This window comes from Drosophila elegans, unplaced genomic scaffold (assembly GCF_018152505.1).
Source record: "Drosophila elegans isolate 14027-0461.03 unplaced genomic scaffold, ASM1815250v1 contig_349, whole genome shotgun sequence".
Lineage (NCBI taxonomy): Eukaryota > Metazoa > Arthropoda > Insecta > Diptera > Drosophilidae > Drosophila > Drosophila elegans.
This window is the reverse complement of record NW_024545729.1, coordinates 1,910,932-1,933,020: the sequence shown is the minus strand read 5'-3', so window position 1 is coordinate 1,933,020 and position 22,089 is coordinate 1,910,932. Positions and strand designations below refer to the sequence as shown.

General features: G+C 33.0%; 1 protein-coding gene and 2 long non-coding RNA genes across 17 annotated transcripts in view; all 3 read right to left on the bottom strand.

Moving 5' to 3' along the window:
* Positions 1-546: 546 nt before the first annotated feature.
* Positions 547-2,473, bottom strand: LOC121467289. 9 transcript variants are annotated; one of them, XR_005977417.1, is made up of 7 exons: positions 2,254-2,473; positions 2,136-2,183; positions 2,008-2,063; positions 1,890-1,937; positions 1,761-1,817; positions 1,161-1,690; positions 714-1,088 (listed from the first exon to the last, which is right to left on the bottom strand). It is a non-coding gene; the product is annotated as an uncharacterized LOC121467289 (long non-coding RNA). The 9 variants fall into 9 exon arrangements; XR_005977414.1 differs by having other exon boundaries at positions 1,161-1,817; XR_005977419.1 differs by lacking the exons at positions 1,890-1,937; positions 2,008-2,063; positions 2,136-2,183; positions 2,254-2,473 and having other exon boundaries at positions 1,161-1,207; positions 1,278-1,333; positions 1,409-1,855.
* A 195-nt stretch (positions 2,474-2,668) lies between these two features.
* On the bottom strand, positions 2,669-3,103 carry LOC121467290. Its single transcript, XR_005977421.1, has 3 exons — positions 3,010-3,103; positions 2,815-2,939; positions 2,669-2,751 (listed from the first exon to the last, which is right to left on the bottom strand). It is a non-coding gene; the product is annotated as an uncharacterized LOC121467290 (long non-coding RNA).
* A 7,507-nt stretch (positions 3,104-10,610) lies between these two features.
* The window catches only part of LOC108134592 (calcium-dependent secretion activator), a 53,405-nt gene continuing 41,926 nt past the window's right edge, over positions 10,611-22,089 (bottom strand). For 5 of the 7 annotated variants that reach the window (XM_041708609.1, XM_041708614.1, XM_041708612.1 and 2 more), the window contains 6 exons: positions 20,358-20,499; positions 19,902-20,069; positions 14,499-14,808; positions 14,052-14,432; positions 12,041-12,177; positions 10,611-11,984 (listed from right to left, as the gene is read on the bottom strand). In XM_041708609.1, coding sequence (XP_041564543.1) covers positions 11,780-11,984; positions 12,041-12,177; positions 14,052-14,432; positions 14,499-14,808; positions 19,902-20,069; positions 20,358-20,499 — 1,343 coding nt within the window. In that variant the 3' untranslated portion in view covers positions 10,611-11,779. The remainder of the gene's footprint in view (positions 11,985-12,040; positions 12,178-14,051; positions 14,433-14,498; positions 14,809-19,901; positions 20,070-20,357; positions 20,500-22,089) is intronic. The other 2 variants (XM_041708613.1, XM_041708615.1) reach the window with 1 other exon arrangement.

Sequence of the window (22,089 nt, the reverse complement as noted above, 5' to 3'; positions counted from 1 at the left end):
CTATCAACCACAGCTCTCCCTCTGGGTCCTTGCTGTAAAGGTCGACTTTCCAAAATGCGAGACTTAAACAGAAACACAAAAAAATTGCTCACAGCAAAGGGTCCTTGCCATGTGCAGCTCTCCCAAAAAAGGGGTTCCTTGCAACTGACTCTCCTAAACTGGAGAAATACAATAAACACGACACATGATGCGCGATTAGGGGTCCTTATCAACCACAGCTCCCCATTGGGGATATTGTTACAAAGGCTGACTCTCCAAAAACGCAGAGGACACAATGGACCAAAACAGGACTATTGAAGTAACAGACAATGCACTCACCTGCAATACCTCATACGAATGTGGAACCTGATCTCCACAAGCACCTGTTACTGCCCTGAACGCTTCCTGGCCTATAGAGAAAATCCTGCGCTGTATGACTGAATTGCGCCCCCTTTTGACGATGATGCCGAAAGCTAAAGCGATGTAATCCTACAAGAACTTCTAGACATGACAGCGGCGAGGGATACCATCCATACAGACGCTCGGCTGCCTCAGCCAACGGACTCCTTACTGTCAGACGAGCCACTGAATCCAACATTGGCTTTTCTAAATCCAGCAAAGGTCGGCCTAGCTGGGTCGATCTTTTCCTGAGTTTCCTGACGACCGCGACAGTGGAGAGGGACGAAGCTACGACTGTGACGGCGGCGATGGAAGAACCTGCGATAAAACAAAATAAAAAATAAATAAATAATAATATTAAAGCTTAACATGCAATAAACAAAATTAAAACATATTCATACAAAACACAAATGCGATCCAGTATCCTCTAAAAATGTACGCTGCACCTGCAAAATAATAAAAATTAAAAAAAAATAACACATACTCAATCAACAAATTTAAATCAATTTAAATAAACACAAACTTATCTGACACAAAGATGATCCAGCTCCAGCAAAAGAGGAAAAAAAAGGGGATCTCTGCTGCGCCTGCAAAATAATAAAAATAAAATATTATAACACTTAATCAACAAATTTAAATTAAATATTACTTACCTACATTAAAGGGTCCTCTGGTTTCTGAAAAATCTGGGTCTTCTGCTACGGACGAACCTGCAAGAAACATAAATAAAATATTATTTTAAACTAAACGCGCATTAAACAAATTTAAAAACACAAATTTACATGACACAAAAGCGATCCAATACCAGCAAAAGAAATCTCCGCTGCGCCTGCGAAATAATAAAAATAAAAATTATAAACGCATACTAAATTAACAAATTAAATTTAAAAACTACTTACCTGCAATAAAGAGTCCTCCGGTATCCTAAAATCTGTGTCTGCCGCTACGGACGAACCTGCAAGAATTATAAATAAAATATTATTTTAAACAAAACGCGCATTAAACAAATTTAAAAAAAACACAAACTTACCCGACACAAAAGCGATCCAATACCAGCATAATAAATCTCCGCTGCACCTGCGAAACAATAAAAATAAAAATTATAAACACACACTAAAGTAACAAATTTAAATTAAAAAACTACTTACCTGCTATCCAAAAATCCGTGTCTGCAGATACGGACGAACCTGCGATAAATATAAATACAAAATCTTTTAAAGCTAAATGCACTATAAGCAAATTTAAAAACATAAACTTATCTGACACAAAAGCGATCCAGTACCAACAAAGAATAAAAAGAGATCCGCTGCGCCTGCGAAACAATAAAAATAAAAATTATAAACACATACTAAATTAACAAATTAAATTTAAAAACTACTAACCTGCATTAAAGAGTCCTTCGGTATCCTAAAAATATGTGTCTGCTACTACGGACGAACCTGCAAGAAATATAAATAAAATATTATTTAAAACTAAACGCGCAATAAACAAATTTAAAATCACAAACTTACCTGACACAAAAAGCGATCCAGTACCAGCAAAAGAAATCTCCGCTGCGCCTGCGAAATAATAAAAATAAAAATTATAAACGCATACTAAATTAACAAATTAAATTTAAAAACTACTTACCTGCATTAAAGAGTCCTCCGGTGTCCTAAAATCTGTGTCTGCTGCTACGAACGAACCTGCAAGAATTATAAATAAAATATTATTTAAAACTAAACGCGCATTAAACAAATTTAAAATCACAAACTTACCCGACACAAAAAGCGATCCAGTACCAGCAAAAGAAATCTCCGCTGCGCCTGCGAAATAATAAAAATAAAAAATCATAAACACACACTAAATCAACAAATTTAAATAAAAACTACTTACCTGTATTAAAGGGTCCTTTGGTATCCGTAAATCCGAGGCTGCTGCTACGGACGAACCTGCGAGAAATATAAATAAAAAATCTTTTAAAGCAAAATGCGTTATAAACAAATTTAAAAATATAAACTTATCTGACACAAAAGCCATCCAGTACGTGTAGCTACTATGTACTCGAATACCTCAGGACGCCGACAACTGACGCGAAGGAATCCTATAAGGATCTTGAGACAAGACAGCAGCGAGGGACACTTCCCACACAGACACACAGCTGTCTCAGCCAACAGATTCCTCTCTGGTCCAAGCTAAGACGTCTGTGGCGGGAGATTTACCCATCCTTTCTGGTCCTCCACAGTCCAGTTAGACGTGCCACTAAATCCAGCAACATCCCTACCCAAAGTCAGCTAAGGGCACCCTGGCTGGACGGATCTCTTCCTGTGACTCCAGACGACCGGACTGCGGAGAAAGATGAAGCTACGATTGAGACGGCTGCGAGGGACTAATCTGTGAGAAATAAAAATAAAAAAAATCTAATAAACAATAAACAAAACTAAAACATAATCATACCTGACACAAATGCGATCCAGAAACCGCTAACACTAAAACCAAATGCGCAATAAAAAACAAATTATTTAACCATTAAACTTAACTGACACAACTGCGAATCACCAGCAAAAAAATTCCCACTGCGCCTGCGAAACAATAAAAATAAAAAATATTAACACAGACTCAATCAACAAATATAAATTAAAAACTACTTACCTGAATTGAAGGGTATTGTTGGCATCCAAAACTAACCAAACTCCCGCAGGGCCTGCGTATAAACAAACCAAAATAATACGCAATAAACAAAATCCAAATATAAACACACCTGCCAACACTCAACCGCTGCGACTACAAAAACTTACCTACCACAAACGCATTGCGGATCCGGCCAAAAGTCTACTGAAGAGTGCTGAAAGAGATGCAAACAAAACAAAAAACTCACCTGCCACAATTGTTTTGCTTGCTATCAAATCATCCTGGAGCGATTGCGACGGCGGCTCTTACTAAATGACGGCGGCGGGGGAAGGACTGCGGCGGGGGAACTGACGGCGGCGGGGGAACCGACGGCGGCGGGGGAGGAGACCGCGGCGGGGGAGGACACGGCGGCGAGAAATCAGTCGGCGAGAAATATTACTGCGGGAAAAGAAAACACGCTTAAAATTACTATCACCAAAGTTTACAATAAATTACAGTGTGACCCTAAACTAAAAATCCCAAATGTAACCCAAAATATACTAACACATAATCTAGCTTTAAAACTTACAAAATAGCTAAAAACCAAAAATAGACATAATACACTAACACATAAAAATGCAATGTATATACTAGTTCCCGCCATTTAATGTACCTAAATATTACAAACATGTAATCAGAGGCCAATAAATATTACGACCAGGGGATGCTGATCAACAGTCTTCTCCTGAGTGTCGTTGAGTAAACTTGAAAAAAAAATCTTTTTTTCTTTCTTTCTTTCTAAAAGTGTGTTAAAATAATGTACAATAGCGGTTAGTATATTGGTCTCTTTTTTTCTTTCTTTCTTTCTAAAAGTGTGTTAAAATAATGTACAATAGCGGTTAGTATATTGGTCTCTTTTTTTCTTTCTTTCTTTCTAAAAGTGTGTTAAAATAATGTACAATAGCGGTTAGTATATTGGTCTCTTTTTTTTCTTTCTTTCTTTCTAAAAGTGTGTTAAAATAATGTACAATAGCGGTTAGTATATTGGTCTCTTTTTTTCTTCTTTCTTTCTAAAAGTGTGTTAAAATAATGTACAATAGCGGTTAGTATATTGGTCTCTTTTTTTTCTTTCTTTCTAAAAGTGTCTAAAAGTGTGTTAAAATAATGTACAATATTTTTTTTTTTTTTTTTTTTTTTTTTTTTTTTTTATTTTTTTTTTTTTTTTTTTTTTTTTTTTTTTTTTTTTTTCTAAAAGTGTGTGTTAAAATAATGTACAATAGCGGTTAGTATATTGGTCTCTTTTTTTCTTTCTTTCTTTCTAAAAGTGTGTTAAAATAATGTACAATAGCGGTTAGTATATTGGTCTCTTTTTTTCTTTCTTTCTTTCTAAAAGTGTGTTAAAATAATGTACAATAGCGGTTAGTATATTGGTCTCTTTTTTTCTTTCTTTCTTTCTAAAAGTGTGTTAAAATAATGTACAATAGCGGTTAGTATATTGGTCTCTTTTTTCTTTCTTTCTTTCTAAAAGTGTGTTAAAATAATGTACAATAGCGGTTAGTATATTGGTCTCTTTTTTTTTTCTTTCTTTCTAAAAGTGTGTTAAAATAATGTACAATAGCGGTTAGTATATTGGTCTCTTTTTTTCTTTCTTTCTTTCTAAAAGTGTGTTAAAATAATGTACAATAGCGGTTAGTATATTGGTCTCTTTTTTTCTTTCTTTCTTTCTAAAAGTGTGTTAAAATAATGTACAATAGCGGTTAGTATATTGGTCTCTTTTTTTCTTTCTTTCTTTCTAAAAGTGTGTTAAAATAATGTACAATAGCGGTTAGTATATTGGTCTCTTTTTTTCTTTCTTTCTTTCTAAAAGTGTGTTAAAATAATGTACAATAGCGGTTAGTATATTGGTCTCTTTTTTTCTTTCTTTCTTTCTAAAAGTGTGTTAAAATAATGTACAATAGCGGTTAGTATATTGGTCTCTTTTTTTTCTTTCTTTCTTTCTAAAAGTGTGTTAAAATAATGTACTTTTTTTTTTTTTTTTTTTTTTTTTTTTAAAAATTTTAAAAAAAAAAAAAAAAAAGGGGTTTATTATTTGGTTTTTTTTTTCTTTCTTTCTTTCTAAAAGTGTGTTAAAATAATGTACAATAGCGGTTAGTATATTGGTCTCTTTTTTTTTCTTTCTTCCTTTCTAAAAGTGTGTTAAAATAATGTACAATAGCGGTTAGTATATTGGTCTCTTTTTTTCTTTCTTTCTTTCTAAAAGTGTGTTAAAATAATGTACAATGTGTGTCAAATGTGTACAAAAGTATAGAACAACATTAGTATATATGAGTGTCTTTCTGTCTATTTACATGACCGTGTTTTGTTTTTACTATATACAGCGGCACCCTTTGCTTTACATGCAGCGCTTTCCTTTAGCCAGTGTACGCACCCGCCTTTAAAATTAATTTACAGCGCCTTTTTATGTGGGGAACGTTCATTATTAATTGTACAACATTGCCCTGTAGTGTACATTAATGGAAAACGTCTATACAATCTACATGAAGTGCACGGTTTTTTTATTTTATGTAGCGCTCCTTTTTTTCCGTTTACAGCGGTTACTTTACATTTTCTGTATACAGCGCCCTCTGTAATGTACGTGTACATTGCGCCCTCTCTACTGTTTGCAAGCACAGCGCTCTCTTTCCTTTTTCTGTACACAACAGCGTCTGTTTTTTATTTCTGTATACAACACGCCCTCTTTATTATTTCAGTAAACAAAACGCCATCTTTATTATTTGATTAAACAGCGCCCTCTTTATTATTTGTGTTTACAGCACCCTCCTTACTGTTTCTGTGAGCGCCCTCTTTAAATGTGAAGTATACAGCACCCTCTATAGTATTTAAGCGCCCGCTTTGGCGTTTCTGTATACAGCGTCATCTTTTGGTAAGTATGTGTATGGCGCCCCCCTTACTATTCCTCTACACAGCGTCATCTTTACTTTTTATCTACACAGCGCACTGTTTAGTAGTTGTGTATAGAGCGCCCTTTTCTCTTTTTTGTATACAGACTATTTATTATGGTTTGTGTAATGGCTTCATACGCAGCGCCCTATTTAGTATTTCTGTATACAGCGCCTTCTTTTGGTATGTATTTGTATGGCGCCCCGTTTACTATTTCTCTACATAGCGCCATCTCTACTTTTTACCTACACAGCGCACTCTTAAGTAGTTGCGTATAGAGCGCCCTCTTTTCTTTTTGTATACAGTCTATTTGTTATGGTTTGTGTAATGGCTTCATACGCAGCGTCCTGTTTAGTATTTTTGTATACAGCGCCTCCTTTTGGTAAGTATGTGTATGGCGCCCCCTTTACTACTTCTCTACACAGCGTCATTTTTACTTTTTACCTACACAGCGCACTCTTTAGTATTTGTGTATAGAGCGCCCTCTTTTCTTTTTTGTATACAGCCTATTTATTATGGTTTGTGTAATGGCTTCATACGCAGCGCCATGCTTAGTATTTCTGTATACAGCGCCTTCTTTTGGTAAGCATGTGCATGGCGTCCTCTTCACTTTTACTCTCTCAGCGTCATATTTACTTTTTATCTACAAAGCGCTTTCTTTGGTAGTTGTGTATAGAGCGCCTTCCATCTGTTTTCTGTATACAGCTCTTTTATTTTAATATATGTAATGGCATCATACGACATCTTTTATGGAAAAGCTGTTTATATATATGTCTTTTTCTTGTACAATTAACAAGCGGAGCTGATTACTCCTGCAAAAATGTTGCAAAATGGCGTAATTCTACTGGGGGGATACATAAAAGAGAGAGAGGAAAAAGTAAATATTAATTTAAAGTGGAATAATGTATGACAAGCAAACCACTGATAAACAAATATAAAATTCCATTCTAAAGCACAGATATATATATATATATTTATTTAACAACGTTTTAATTTTAAAATTAAAACATAAATATAATTTTTTGTTAAATATTTAATTAAAATCAGTTATAATATTTATAAGTATTTAAAGTATATATAAACTAATTTGGTTTATGTGTTATTTTTTTCTGTCCGGTGTAATCATATTAAGTCGCTATGCGTGCGAGAAAGAGATCACTATGTCAATGTCAATGTGTCTTAAAATGGCGTGCATTGTCAACACGGTAACATACGGTTATCTCTTTCTTGCATACATATCAAGCGTATCTAATTTCTTTCACAAATGTTATTAAAATTAACGGACTGTTGTAGGGGGTGGAGCCCCAATTCAGAACTACATTAAATACACAGCCAAAAAGAAGGTGTAACAAGCTAGTTGTTTCCGTACCACAAAATACAATCAACATACCTCTGTACATATATCAATATTTCTTTAAACTAGTAGTAACTCAATCAATAAACAAATGTAATATATTATTTTTAATTTAATATTATACTGAAATATTAATCAAATTTTTGTTGGCTTATTATTACAACAATTCATTTAATTCTACACTTGTTATACACTTTGTTTGTGTTTTGTACTTAGTTCTGGTTGCCATGATTGCAGAAGAGTGTGAGGAAAAAGCAAAACTAAATTTAAAATGAAAATAATGTATGACAAGCAAACCACTGATAAACAAATATATAATTTCATTCTAAAACACATATATATATTCTTATATTTAACAACGTTTCAATTTTAAAATTAAAACCTAAATATAATTTGTTACTAAATATTTAATTAAAATCAGTAATAGTATTTGTTTAGTATTTAAAGTATATATTAACTAATTTGGCTTATGTGTTACTTTTTTTTGGCCGGTGTAATCATTTCCAGTCGCTATGCGTGCGAGAAAGAGACCACTATGTCAATGTCATTGTGTCTTAAAATGGCGTGCATTGTCAACACGGCGGCATACAGTTGTCTCTTTCTTGCATACATACCAGGCTCAACTAATTTCTCTTACAAATGTTATTAAAATTAAAGGACTGTTTAAGGGGGTGGAACCCTAAATCGAGAGCTACATTAAATACACACCCAAAAAGGAAGTAGTACCAAGCAAGTCGTTTCCGAACCACAAAATACAATAAACATACCACTGTACAGATATCAATATTTCTTTAAACTAGTACTAACTCAATTAATAATCAAATGTATTATATTCTTTGTAATTTAATAGAAAACTCAAAAATTACTCACATTTTTGTTGGCATATTGTTACAACACTTTATTTAATTTTGCACCTGTTACACATTTTGTTTGTGTTGTGTACTTAGTTCTGGTTGCCATAATTGCAAAAGAGACAACAAAATGTTAATAGTGATGTGTTTAAAAATGGCGAATATTGCCAACATGTCGGCTTAGTTTTCCTTTTCGTGTATACATATTAAATGGAACAGTCTACTCTTGCAGGTTTCTTTTTAAATAGCGGATGTTTCACCGTAGGAAAAGCCTTCAAAGATAGAGAGCAAAACGAATACACTGCGTAAGAGACTTTGTTACAAACAGGTCATTCATTAACTATAATATTCATTTGTAATTAAGACATATAGATACCCATACCTTCCTAATTAACAAATTATTATTCTTGAAACATAAACAAATATGTTAGTTGTAATTAAACATTATATTGAAAAGAGTTAAGATATATTTTGTTATAAATATATTGTTTGTTAACAAATTTTATTCTTGTAATACATTTTTTTTTGCGCAGTGCATACAGTTTCTGCAGCAATGCATGCGAGAAAGAGAACATTATAGCTATATTTAAGTGTGGCGTATATTTGTAGAACGGTAGATTATAGCTGTCACTTTCTCGCCTACGTACCGAACAAAACTGATTACTCTCGCAGGTGTCTTTCAAAATACATAATATTTCACTGAAAGAGGAGCCTTCAAAGTTATAGAGCGAAACAAATACACTGCGGAAAAGAGTTTTTTGCTAATGAAAAAATTATTCATCTTACAATATAAACAAATATCTCTATTTTAATTAAATAATTTATTAAAAATAGTTAACATATTTTTTGTTATGCTTATATTATATTTTATTTAATTTTACTCTTGTAACACATTTATTTTCGGCAGTGCAGACAGTTTCTGTTGCAATGCATGCGAGAAAGATAGCAATATAACTGTATTTTAATATGGCGAATTTTTGTAAAACGGTGGAATAGAGTTGTCCTTTTCTTGCCTACTTACCAAACGAAACTGATGACTCTCGGAGATTTCTTTGAAAATGGCGGATATTTGACTGGGCAGGAACATTAAAAGAAAGCAAAAGTGAATACACAGCGGAACAAAATGTATTACAATCAAGTCATTGCTTTATCCAAAATAAAATTAAAATTTAGACATACAAAAATCTATATTTAGCAATGGAGGTGTTTTTATTTTACTTTTAATTAAAATAACTTCAGCTATACTGGCTACGTTAATAATTTGAGCATTCAGGAGTCCCAAACAGACCATCTTTCCGCGGTGGGTCCCGAGTCAAACGATTTACTCCGCATACCCCGCATATTTTGCGAGCTGTTTTTACGGGATATCTAGGTCAATATACAACATACAGAGGAGTGAATGCTTGCTTCCAACTCCTGAGGGCCCTATCCAAATATATATATAAATTTTTTCCCGGTGCATTCAGATTTGACAATTTAAAATATTTAAAAAAATTGTACTTTTCGAAATAGGCAAAAATAGTTTTTACAGTGATAGCTCGGGTCCTCAGGAGCTTGAAACAGACCCTTTTTTTGCGGTGGGTCCTGTATTATATGAGTTTGCTGGCATTAAACTCCTTAAAGTTTATTTTGAGGTGTATTTGCGGGATATCTCGGCCAATATGCGACATATAGAGAAGCGAATGCCTGTTTCATACTGCTAAGTGCTTTAGCCAACATTATTTATAATTTTTTCCATATTTAACGATTTTACATTTTTAAAAATATATATTTTTAGAAATCGGAAAAGATAGTTTTTTACATTGATAGCTCGGGTCCTCAGGAGTACAAAAAAGACCCTTGTTCCGCGGTGGTTCCTGTATCAATTCTAATACTCTATGGCTGTGGTTTGTGTTATAGTGAGAGCCATCCAGTTCATAAATGTCTATGCTTCCAAAATATGACGGTTGACGATCGAATAGCTTAAGTCCGAAGAAAACAGTTGTTCATGAATTGCCTCGCAATAGGCCATCAGCTTGGCAATTGCACGAGCAACCGTCCCTATTTCAACTGGCATAAACTGCAACACACGATGTTGAAACCAAGCAATTATTCGTCTAGGCTCGGACTGCATCCGATCCTCCAAGGTTACGTGTGCGCCTCGGCTCAAAATAAAAGTTCATTTTTCTCCGCTCAAGTTTCCAACGCGCGCAACATTTCTGTGAATAATCATTCCGATTATTGGATTCCCTACTACGCTTGGGATGGCAGACGTTCCATCCTCTACGGAAATGCCTCCGTTTTGTGGGGCTTATTGGCTAGAATCGGCGCAATGCTTACGCCAAGTAAGCTCTTTAATTAACAGTAGTGTAGAACGTCATTTTCTCCAGAAGTGTCTATCCACTGTATCTTCACTTTCCCGGTCCAACTTTCCCCCGAGTTGGCGATAGGATTTGGAAAAAAAAATTTATTTAAAAAATCAAAATCCCAATGCAATGGAAAAACAAGATATGTAAATATTAGATTAGATTACGTAAAAGCAAGTGTGTTATATTTTATTCGATTTTCTATTAACAGTTTGAAACTCAGCTTTTTAATTTTCTGACTGTTAAAGTTACTCCTAGAATTATTAGGGGAGTAGTAAGTAAAGTTTGTAACAATTTTTAAAATGCCATATATTTTCGGATAGTTTAACGAAATAAATAATTATATATGTCTTAAATTTTTTTGGCCGTATATATACATAAACTAAAAACGGAACTGACATCTAAACCTTTAACGTGAGCTTTGGTTTTCAGCCAGCTGATGAGCCATAAAAATGTATATTGTTGCGGAAATTGCATGATAAATTAGTGTTTATTACACAGTAGTAATGTATTTGTTTTTTCTGAAAAAGGCTAGTTGGATCAGATAGCAGCTCAGCTTTCAGTTATGTAGTACAAAAGGCCGTAGTATCAATATATTCTTTGAAAATCATATGACAAACTAAGCCTTTATATATTTATTTATAATGCTAGAGTTTAATACGTGATATTTTATTAAGAATAAATAGGGAAGTAAATTTTTATTTGAATTGAACAGAAATGCAAAAGGTAAAATAGTTAAATCTGTTTGCTATCAATAATTAAAATTTAAAGTTTGTAGATAAATATGTTCACCGGTGCTAACAGCTTATTGACAAAGTCATGGATAAGGAAACTATCTAGAGGCGCCATTTGCTCTGCCTGCTTTGGAGTGAGTTTTTCGGTGATGCTACATAGTGAAAAAAACAAGAAAGTTTTGATTCCCTTACGGTTTGATTCGAACCTTTAATATGACCTCACGGTGAATATTTGCAACTGCACTGCTCACGCTCATGGTAAAATGCTGGTCCGAGCAGTGCAGCAGCACGTTCGCCGGGACAGAATTACAAGTTCGACCCAAAAACTGATCATCTGTTTGTGGAATCAAATTTAACTTTGAACATGGCTCTCAACTGAGTTTGGGCAGAGAGCATATAGTGTATCTATATGTTACTTAGGCTATGGGTTTAAGAGAGCAAAAGGTGTCTCTATATGTTTCTTACTGTATGAAAAATACAACATACTTTTAAAAGCCGAATATTCTTATGTTATGACATCTCAAATGAGTAACAAATCTAAAATAAGTATACTTTACATAAAAAAAAACAATACGAGCAAATCAACGTCTAAAACCAACTTCCGCTCCCTAGCTTTGAACTAAGTCCGCCAATTCCTTTGCCCAGTAAATTTCCTACGCGCCCGGCAACCACGTTGGTAACAGCTGCAGCTTGAGCGGCAGCCACTTTTGGTTTTGGTAAGCCCCTTGGTATATTAGAGGTAGATTCGTCACCGATGTCTTCTTCTTCTCCTTCTCGAGTATCATCGCTAGGTCTGTGTAGGGAAATATTCTTTTATAATAGTTAGTTTTAATACACAAAATAACTTACTCATCTTCGCCAACGTCAGGCATTGTTAAAGCACATGTTGCTTCCTCAGTTGCCATACGCTGTGCAACCGCCTGATATGCTTTTGAGTTTAATTTATCTTCCAAAACACCTTGCAGTTCAAAGTCTGAATATATTTTCTAAAGGTAGAAGAATGCAATGTAAAATCCATTTATTATTAACGACTTAAATTACGACCTTAGAAAGGTATATGAAAATATATGGCTAGTTTACAGCTTTTAAAAGCAGGTACAAGAAGGTTCTCTGGACTTCAAATTTAATTTAATTTTTACTTTTTCAAAAATTTTATGGACAAATTTCTTTTAAGTGTCTGTATGTCTAGAAACAACTAAGTTAAAATTGTTTCTATGGTTACAATAAAACGGAATTTCAAAGAAAACAAACAATTAATAAATCTAAAGGTGTATAGGAAATCAACGATAACATATTTTCCAAATGTTCTTAGGGCAGCTTTATGAACTCGTCTTGTGATTTTAATCAAGAATATATTTATTTTATAAAGTCGAAAATGACACTACTACTGCGTCGCAAACGTTAGACTACAATTAGACTGATTCCATAGGAGCATTTAAACGCATTTATCCTAAAACAAATAGCGGAAAATAGCGGTAGCTAAACATTTTTCGTCAGTGCCACCACTAGAACAGCTGACTTTTATATGCAAGGAGGGCGCATACTTAGGCTGCTTTCGAAAACAAAACTTTTTTGCATAAAAATGGCTGAAAACCAGGGAGGGAGAAAACACCGGCAAGCCGGAGCGTATATACTATTACAGCTATTGGAAACATTAAATATTCATTAAAACGCAAGCCAACATAGTAATGATAAATAATGAATAAGCATTGTTTTTCTTTCATTTGAGTCATTTCCCACTATTCTCTAAGATTTTTTTCATAAGTTTTACCCAGTGAACATTACAAAAACTGTGGCCTAAACTGTTGCTACTTGAAGTATTAAACACGTTTTTGAAGAATTAGTTGGCTTTGCTTTATACACAAGTATAAGGGGCTTGCAAGTACTGCAGTAAACCCTGACTTCTTGAAAAATATCTTGCAGGATAGTCCAAATGATGCTTTTGCCTTTGCATTTTGGAGCTGCGGTATATAAGCCGCGTTCAATTTAATTTGTTCTTGCAATAATTTTTTATTTTGAACCTCCGATGCAGCGCACGTGAACACAAGCAATTAATGTCATCGAATTATTAAGCAAAACAAAACTAGTTTACTTTCAAAATGTTTATTGGCAGGAATAAGTTAGTCAAAATAAGTCGATTAAACCGCTATAACCGCAGACAAAACGCTTCATAAAGCGGCACTTTATGAAAATGTTACATCGACAATCCTAGTGATGCTGATCAAGACATTATATATACTTTAAATGTTGGGAAATGTTTCTTTCACTGCTTTGCAAGTTTCTGACTTAAATTATAATACTGACTTTAAAAATGTTAATCGGAATAAGTTAGACAAATTTAAGTTGATCGGACCGCTATATTCGGAAATAAAGATTTTCATAAAGCGGTTCTTTATGAAAATGTTAGGAACTATATTCCTCTTATTTTAAACCCTTGTCGATCAAACTATGATATACATGAACCTTTAAAAGTATTATAACATGACTACAATAAACTCTATCACATCGTTTCTACTACCGACTTTTTACCGATTATGAAAGATAAGATATTAAGATAAGATTAATATCTTACATATCACGACATAAGAAATTAGAATGTTTTGAATTAGCCCCTTCGTTTCTTTATTGCCCCTTTTCTTTCACCCCTCGGGATCTCGTTTTCAACAAGCCTTGCTTGGTGTCGTAAGGGCTAGTCACTTGTTTTTACTGACCATAGTGCATCAACGTCCAATGTTAAAAATTATTATTTTGCGAAGTCCTGATATTCATGTTTACTTATTAACATGTGAACATTTTTGTTTATATAATAATGACCATTTATGTTAGTATTATTAAAAGAATACACACAGAATAAAGTTACCTTGATGATATGAGAAATAGATGAAACTTGAGCATAGTGCAGAGCGTGGTCTAAACGTTCTGAAAGCCAATTACATAGCATATTGATCTGTTGCGAATACCACTGCTCAAAAAAATTGAGGGTCCATAAGTCGTCGCCAATTTTTCCTCGTATTTGATCCATATTATTTCTAAAGAAGTTTACATATCCTTGTCCAAGATCCTTTCCTGAGCTCGAAACATTTGTGAAACTTAGAATCGAGCCGATTAAGCTACCTTCATCGTATCGTGCTAATTTTGACAAAGTCGACTCTAGCACTGACATAAGTTTTCCGCTTAGACCTTGTGTCATAGCTACATTCGCTTTGTCGATTTGGTCGTCAATTTTTGCATGAAATTTATACTATATTGAAAAAAATTGTTATATAGTTTTTAGATAACTTAAACCATACAAAACTAAATGACTTACCAAATCAATGCCATCAATCGTTGTCAATTTAAAGCTTTGATTTTTAGCATCTAATATCACATTGACCATAGCACACATTTCAGAAGGTAATATGTAATCAGTTGATATGAACGCAATGTTTTTTTTCAGCCAAGACTGAAAAGACGAATCAGTTCGTTGTATACATTGCTCGATCATATCAACAGCCATCATCTTAAGACGCTGTTCTAAATGTTGTCGAAACTCCGCATCTGGCCAGTGTAGGTCTCTTATGAAAGACTGTAAAGCGTCGAGTTTCCAAAATAAATCTTCAGAGGTGGCACACCCATTTCTAAGCATAAAAAACGGCAAATTCAAGATATGTTAGGCTTTTTGGTAAAGACATCAAATAAAATCTTAAACTCTATTTATGTCAACATAAAATAAAACTGTTTGAAAAAAGCATTCTTACAAAAATAATTAGTTCAAAATATTTAATTTAATTTTACCAGGGACCGCAAATAAATCTTACTAGGTTGAAAAAAACAAAGCCCACATAAAAGAGGAGGTCACAAAATATTTTTTTTTTGGTTTAGCTTTAAATTTTATTATTGATATTTAAAATAAAAACTGTAAATAACTCCAATTATGTAGATAATACATTGGTTCTTTACGGTAATAACTGTTATGGTCCCTGATTTATACCACTAACCATACAACATATAGACTGGTCATTTCATACAACCAAAATGGACACAACATTTTTCAAGCGGCAGGACTTTGTATGTATCCGTGATCATGCATTCTCATACACGGGAGCTTGTGTGCGTTTATTTCATTTCGACGCATCAAGAATATTTTGTCTTTTGCTACTTTTCAAACTTGGTACATTTTATTTTTGTTTACAAATTTCTATCAGTGGTAGCAGTAAAATATTTTGCATACACAAAGAAAATTCTGACGTTCAGAAATTGAGAATTTGAATTCTCAACTTGAGGATATACTCATTTTGAGTACTGATTTTGCCCAAAAACTAACATTAAGAATATTTGTACTCATTTTAAGAAAAAATTCTTAAACTGAGAATATATTCTGAATTTTAGAAAAAATGTGCTAATAATGAGGCAAAATGTACTCAAAATCCGTGGTCTAGCGGTCTGAGATGTCCGGACCAGTAAGCCAACACCCAAGGTTTTGAGGTTCCGAGTTCACTTCGAGTTTATTCTTATTTATTTATTCTTTTTATTTTTTGTTTTTTGTTTTTCGTTGTTTTTGTTTTTATTTTTATAATGCTTATTTATGTTATTTTTAATCATTTCTGAAAAATACCGCAAATATTTTGCTTAAATTATAAATTTGCCTTTTGAAATAAAATAGTTGTGCGACTTAGCTTACTGAGAAGTTAGAGCGTGCTTGGGCGAGTAGTTAAGGCTTACATCTAGAGGGCGAAAGGTTTCGGGATCAATTCTCAGTCAAGGCATGTGCTTTTCCAAAAAATATTTCGTAAGTAAAATGATTTCATTTAACACGTAAATTAAATCATATAACATAATGTAAAACAAACAATAAAGTTGAAAGAAAATGTTAGTTACATTTTTGGCCGATTTATTTTGGTAGATTCTCATTTTGAGTTTTTTCATTCTTGAAATTTTTTACTCAAACTGAGTAAAATGGTCTCAAAGTAAGAATTTTTGCTCTTGGATTTTTTTTGAGTACGAATATTCTCAGATTGAGTGCAATATACTTGATTAATTTTCTCTGTGTATACGTATGTATTAGAACTAATAGAATTCAGTCTACTGAGATGGGAACAGGGCATATCGCAGTCCTGTCACTTAAAACACCGACTGCTTTCAAGTTGTTTAGAAAACTTTAAACTAAATCAGCTTTTGTTGTTGTTTTGCGAGTGGATGTTGCCTGCATACCCTACCGACTATTCCTTTTTAGCGGGCCGAAACTAAAACAGCTGCTTGGCTTTTGTTTTGTTTACACTTTTTGAATGTTATGTTTAACGATCTATGGTTGATTTCTTTTTTTATGATTCGCAGTGAAATTTTAATTGTCTTTAAGACAAGATATTGGTACAACTAAAATTTAAAATTATTTTCATTAAAATAATATTTAAACAAAAAATGCGGATTTTTAATTTGTTTCATTTACCTTAACAAAACTATTAGAACTATTTTAATATTTATTACTTGCATTGCCAAAAACAACATTTTTCATAAAAATAGCAAATGAAAAAGACAACAAGTTACACTGCGAAAAAGTGTAAAAAAATCAAAAGCCAAGCTGCTGTTTTTCTTTCTGCCAGTTCCCCTAAAAAGCAATCGATGGTAGAGTAAGTGACAGGACTGCGATATGCCCTGTTCCCATCTCAGTAGACTGTTTTCTATTAGTTCTAATACTTACGTATATGCCAAACATTTTACTGCTACCACTGATAGAAATTTGTAAATAAAAATAAAATGTAACCTGAAATATTAAAAAATATATTATAACACATAATTTTCAATTGTAAGTACGCCCATATTCTTACGGTACTAAGTTTGAAAAGTAGCAAAAGACAAAATATTCTTAATGCGTCGAAATGAAATAAACGCACACATGCACCCGTGTATGAAAAGGAATGATCACGCATGCATGCAAAGCCCAATTCAATCGCATTGCAGCAACTCTGCGACTGAACGACTGAACTCGTGCAATGAGTCCGCGAGCACATAAATGAGAATAAAAATGAGAGAGCAAAAAACCCGAATGCACACGAAGCGCCGGGGCCTGCTGCTGAGAGAACCGGGAACCTGCCGCTTGAAAAATGCTGTGTCCATTTTGGTTGTATGAAATGACCAGTCTATATGTTGTATGGTTAATGCTTAAATGTACATAGTTAATGCTTGGTGTTGCCATAATTTGCTGTCTCTTAACTTAAATAAATGTCATTATGTCAGGTAGAGCAAATGCACGCAGCTTTTGACACACCACGATGAGTCCTTGGACCTTGGGGTACTATTTGATAGGGAATTTATCTTTGCCAAACACTAAAATTACATTCTTCCTAATTCTTATGTGTTTGTGAGGCGTAACCGCACACTACGTTCTTCTAAACTATTTTTTAAAGAAACCTTTGGACGAACTATGCCGCCAATGAGCCTCTCTGCAGAAGCATGCGCTTATATAATAATTTCCCTGCTAGCATGCGGTTTAGCTTAAGCCGTAATAAAAGGGCAATTCGTAACCAACTATCTAAATATTTTATAAATTGTTATATATAGTCTTAAGTTTATATAATAGTAGCCAGTAACTAACATAAATAATGGTTGACGAATAAATAAATCACATGTCCGAATTATATCGATTTAAATAGATATTAAAAAAAATTCACACATTTTACTTTGTCTATAAGTGTATTTCTTATTTTAATAAAATAATGCCGTAACTCTAATCATTTCTAAGACCCGAATGTATGTTTGAATACAATGAAGAACAGCGAAGTTATACATTTATTCATTTATTTTCCGATTGTTCCATTGGAAGCTTTATGATAAAGTCGACCGATCCTGCTCTTTTCGATTCGAGACTAGTGTACGTAAAAAGGGAAAGACAGACGGACACAGTTAGATCGACTTTCCTTATGATGCTGATCAAGAACATAAATGCCTTATAAGTTCGGAACTGCCCCAATCATTTTAAATTTTTCTGTTGATGATAACTAACTGTGTATTAAAAAGACTTCAATCCGTTCCATTCCATAAAAATAAAATATGCGCAAATATTTTTCGACTTTGGTTTAGATTAAGTATATCTTATAAAAATCCATAAAATTGTATTTTTAGTTCGTTGAATGTTCGTTATTTTCAAAAGACAAGCGGCTTTATTTCAGCTCCCTATCTAACAGGAAAATTTATTTTCCGATTGTTTGAATGGGAGCTTTATGATAAAGTCGACCGATCCGGCTCTTTTCGATTTATATACCAGCTGCAAAAAAATGCAACTTTTAGAAAAGTTTTAACCAGATAGCTTTAAAACTAAGAGACTAGTTTGCGTAGAAAGGGAGAGACAGACGGACATGGCTAGATCGACTCTCCTTATGATGCTGATCAAGAACTTAAATACCTCATAAGTTCGAAAATGCCCTAATCATTTAAAATTTTTCTGTTGATGATAACCAACTGTGTATTGAAAAGACTTCCATCCGTTCCATATTTTTTTTTTTTTAATAAAATACGTGCAAATATTTTCCGACTTTGGTTCAGATTAAGTATATCTTATAAAAATCTATAAGAATGTATTTTTAGTTCGTTGAATGTTCGTACTTTTCAGAAAATAACCGGCTTTATTTCAGTTCCCTATCTATACAGGAAAATTTATACCAGACTTTTGGCCAAAAAATGTCTTGCTCACTCTGCGCTTTCAGAAATATGGTTTATATTTTATAATGGAAGCAAACTTCGGTAAGCCGAAGTCTATAAATCCTTGCGGATTTTAAAAACAACAATCCGGTAAGAGTTGCACATTAAAGCCAGCGGAGTTGTACATTTTTGTTCATATTATTATTTTTTTTTAATTTTTCGATTGTTCTAATGACAGCTGTATGGTATAATGAAGTTAAAACCGTAACTAAAAGTATGCCATGACTATATCTTAAAAATTACAAATAAAATGGAAAAGTCAAAGTTATAACTTTTTTTCATTTTTTTCCAATTGATCTTATAGTTATAAGAGCTGTTTGATGTCATCCGGATCAGTTTGTTGCAATTTACTTACTACCTGCACTAGAAATATCACTGTGTTGCAAACTTGTTAACTTTGCAAGGGTATAAAAATCTGACTACTATATATAAATAAGAAAAATCGGTCCAATTATATAAAAATCTGTTGAAGTCAGTTCTTAATTAAAGTCAATTCAGCATTAAAAAACGATATAACCACATTCTCCCTAATCATATCTGGATTTATATAGAATCATAAAATAGAACTGGATAATTAAATATGGCTACTAATACCTTTATCTGAAAATGAATGGATAAGCTAAAAGGTTTAAAACTGTAAAATTCAATGTGTCTAAGTTTAAGCCCTATATTAATTGTCTTTTAAGACGAGAAACGTGCTCTAAGTTCTAATAGAAAATAGATATGTATCGAAGTATATTATTATGCAGGTTTTCAATGATATTTCTGCAAAGCAGCGAACAAACTGAACTGAACGAAGCTATAAACATGAAATCATGAATAATGTAATCTTTTCAAGTAACTTAAGAGTTAACTACAATTTAGCTATAACGTTATATTGGCTTATATTAAATAACTTGTAAAATGCAATTGAATGCTGACTAGTTAAAAACTTTTTCGGCAATGCATAAAATTTGGCAGAACACAAAATGCAAAACCAAATGCAGATAATTTAAAAATCTACTTCTATATATATGTTGACTTTTTATTTAAAAACCTCATATCGTCGCTGGCCACTGTTGAATTTGATTGCTTTGGTAACTTCGGTACATAAAAATTTACTTGTTCTTTTTTGCCGCTGAGTAGCATTGATGGGTTGAGAGCTGCTGTATTGAGCGCCTGGGCAGCATTGTTTAATGCTGCAGGGTTCAACGCAGCGTTAATCCTAAAGTTTTATAGAATAAAAATATAAATACAACACAAACACTGCGTTTGAATGCAGAATATAAAATTGGACCTTTATTAATATATGTACGTATGTGTGACCTCGTAAGTCTGACTTCCAAAATAATAACTTCCAATCCAAACAGTAAATTAGTTTAATTTAATATAATTTTAAATATTATCCAGCCAATATTTTAAGAGTTAAGCTATGATTATGGTTTGCAATATGTGCATATATTACTTATGCATTTTTTCCCGTTTAAGAAGGAAACCAAAAAGTTAAACTTACCCTTTGCTTTCCCAACGTTCTTTTTCAAATCCCTTATGAATTGATTGAGCTATTGAAGATTCCATAAGATCAACATACCGGACCACCAACGGTGCGAATGTGTCGCGCAGGTGCTGATGAAAACGTCCGTTTCGCAAATTATCTAGAAAAAAGTATATATTGAAAAATGATTTAAAATTAAATAATATAGCAAATGGCCAATAAAATTAGCTCAAACAAGAAAGTTAAAAATTTTAAAACGTTTTACTGAAAAAGACTAGAAACTTACTCTTACTTAAATCCTTTGATTTTATAATTATGGTACAATTAATTTTTTAGATCTTTCCTATGAATGTCATTTATACACAGTTTTACAAACTTATATCGACAAAATCCTCCCGAGATCAAACCTAAACTTTCCGGTGGAGTTGGACTCCCAAAAAAAGTATTTGTATGGTTTTTTCAAGTGTCATTGAGAGCTTGATTTACTAAAATTAGAACGTTCCTTTTTATTTTTAAAATCTTTTCCATGACTGTCATTAAATACACAGGTTTACAAATTTAAATCCAAAAAATTCTCCGGAGATCCAGTGGAGTTGGACTTCCAATAGATGGTACCATTTTGTTTAAAAGTGTAAATAACGTTTTTCATTTGTTTTCATGCTTTTTTATTTTTTTTCCTGTTCTGTTAAACCGATTACGGTCATCAAAAGCTGGTTTTACTAATAATAGAACGTCTACAACCTTCAACTAGTAAAGATGCAAAAACTTAAAAAAGTTTGAATAGGCACCATTAATTAGTTCTTAAAAAATTTCGATAGGAACAATCGGAAAATTAAATGAAAAAAATATAAGTTGGCAGATATTTAATTTATTTGTAATTCTTTGACATATAGTAATTTTAGAATTACGCCTAAAATTTCATCAAAATCGGACGACTATAACATAAGCTGCCATAGGAACTATCGAATAATTGAGCTGCAAATCATCATATCTTTAATGTTTTTAAACATATACGTAAGTAAATCCTAATTTTAATGTTTTCAAGAATATTTAATTTTGGCAATAGCTGCAAGGGTATATGAACTTCGGCTTGCCGAAGTTTGCTTCATTTCTTGATATAGTAACATTTTATACGCTAGTTGATTACCTACAATCTGTTTTAAAAACTTTTTGGACACATTTTTTATACCCTTGCAGATGGTATTATAATTTCTGTCAGAAGTTAGCAACGCAGTGAAGGAGACATTTCCCTATAAAGTATATACATTCTTGATAAGCATCACTAGGAGAGTCGATCTAGCCATATCCATCTGTCCGTCCGTTGCAACGCAAACTAGTCTCTCAGTTCTAAAACTATCTGCATGAAACTTTCCCAAAAGCTGTCATTCTATTGCAGGAAGTACATAAGTCGGAATGAGCCGGATCGGATTACTGTAGTATATATCTCCCATAGGAACAATCGCTCATTTGTCATCATATAGCTCCCATAAAACCATTAATAATAAAAAACAATTTTTTTTTTTAATGTAACTTTTTAGTTTGTAATTTTTGACAGTTTAGAATAACGCTTTTAATTCTATTAAAATCGGCAAACGATATCGTATAGCTGTCATAGGAACTATCGAAAAATTGAGCTGCAAATCGTCATAGCTTCAATGCTTTTAAACATATATGCAAGTAGTAAATATTTTTTATGATTTCAAGAACATTTAATTTTGGAAAAGCTGCAAGGGTATATAAACTTCAGCTT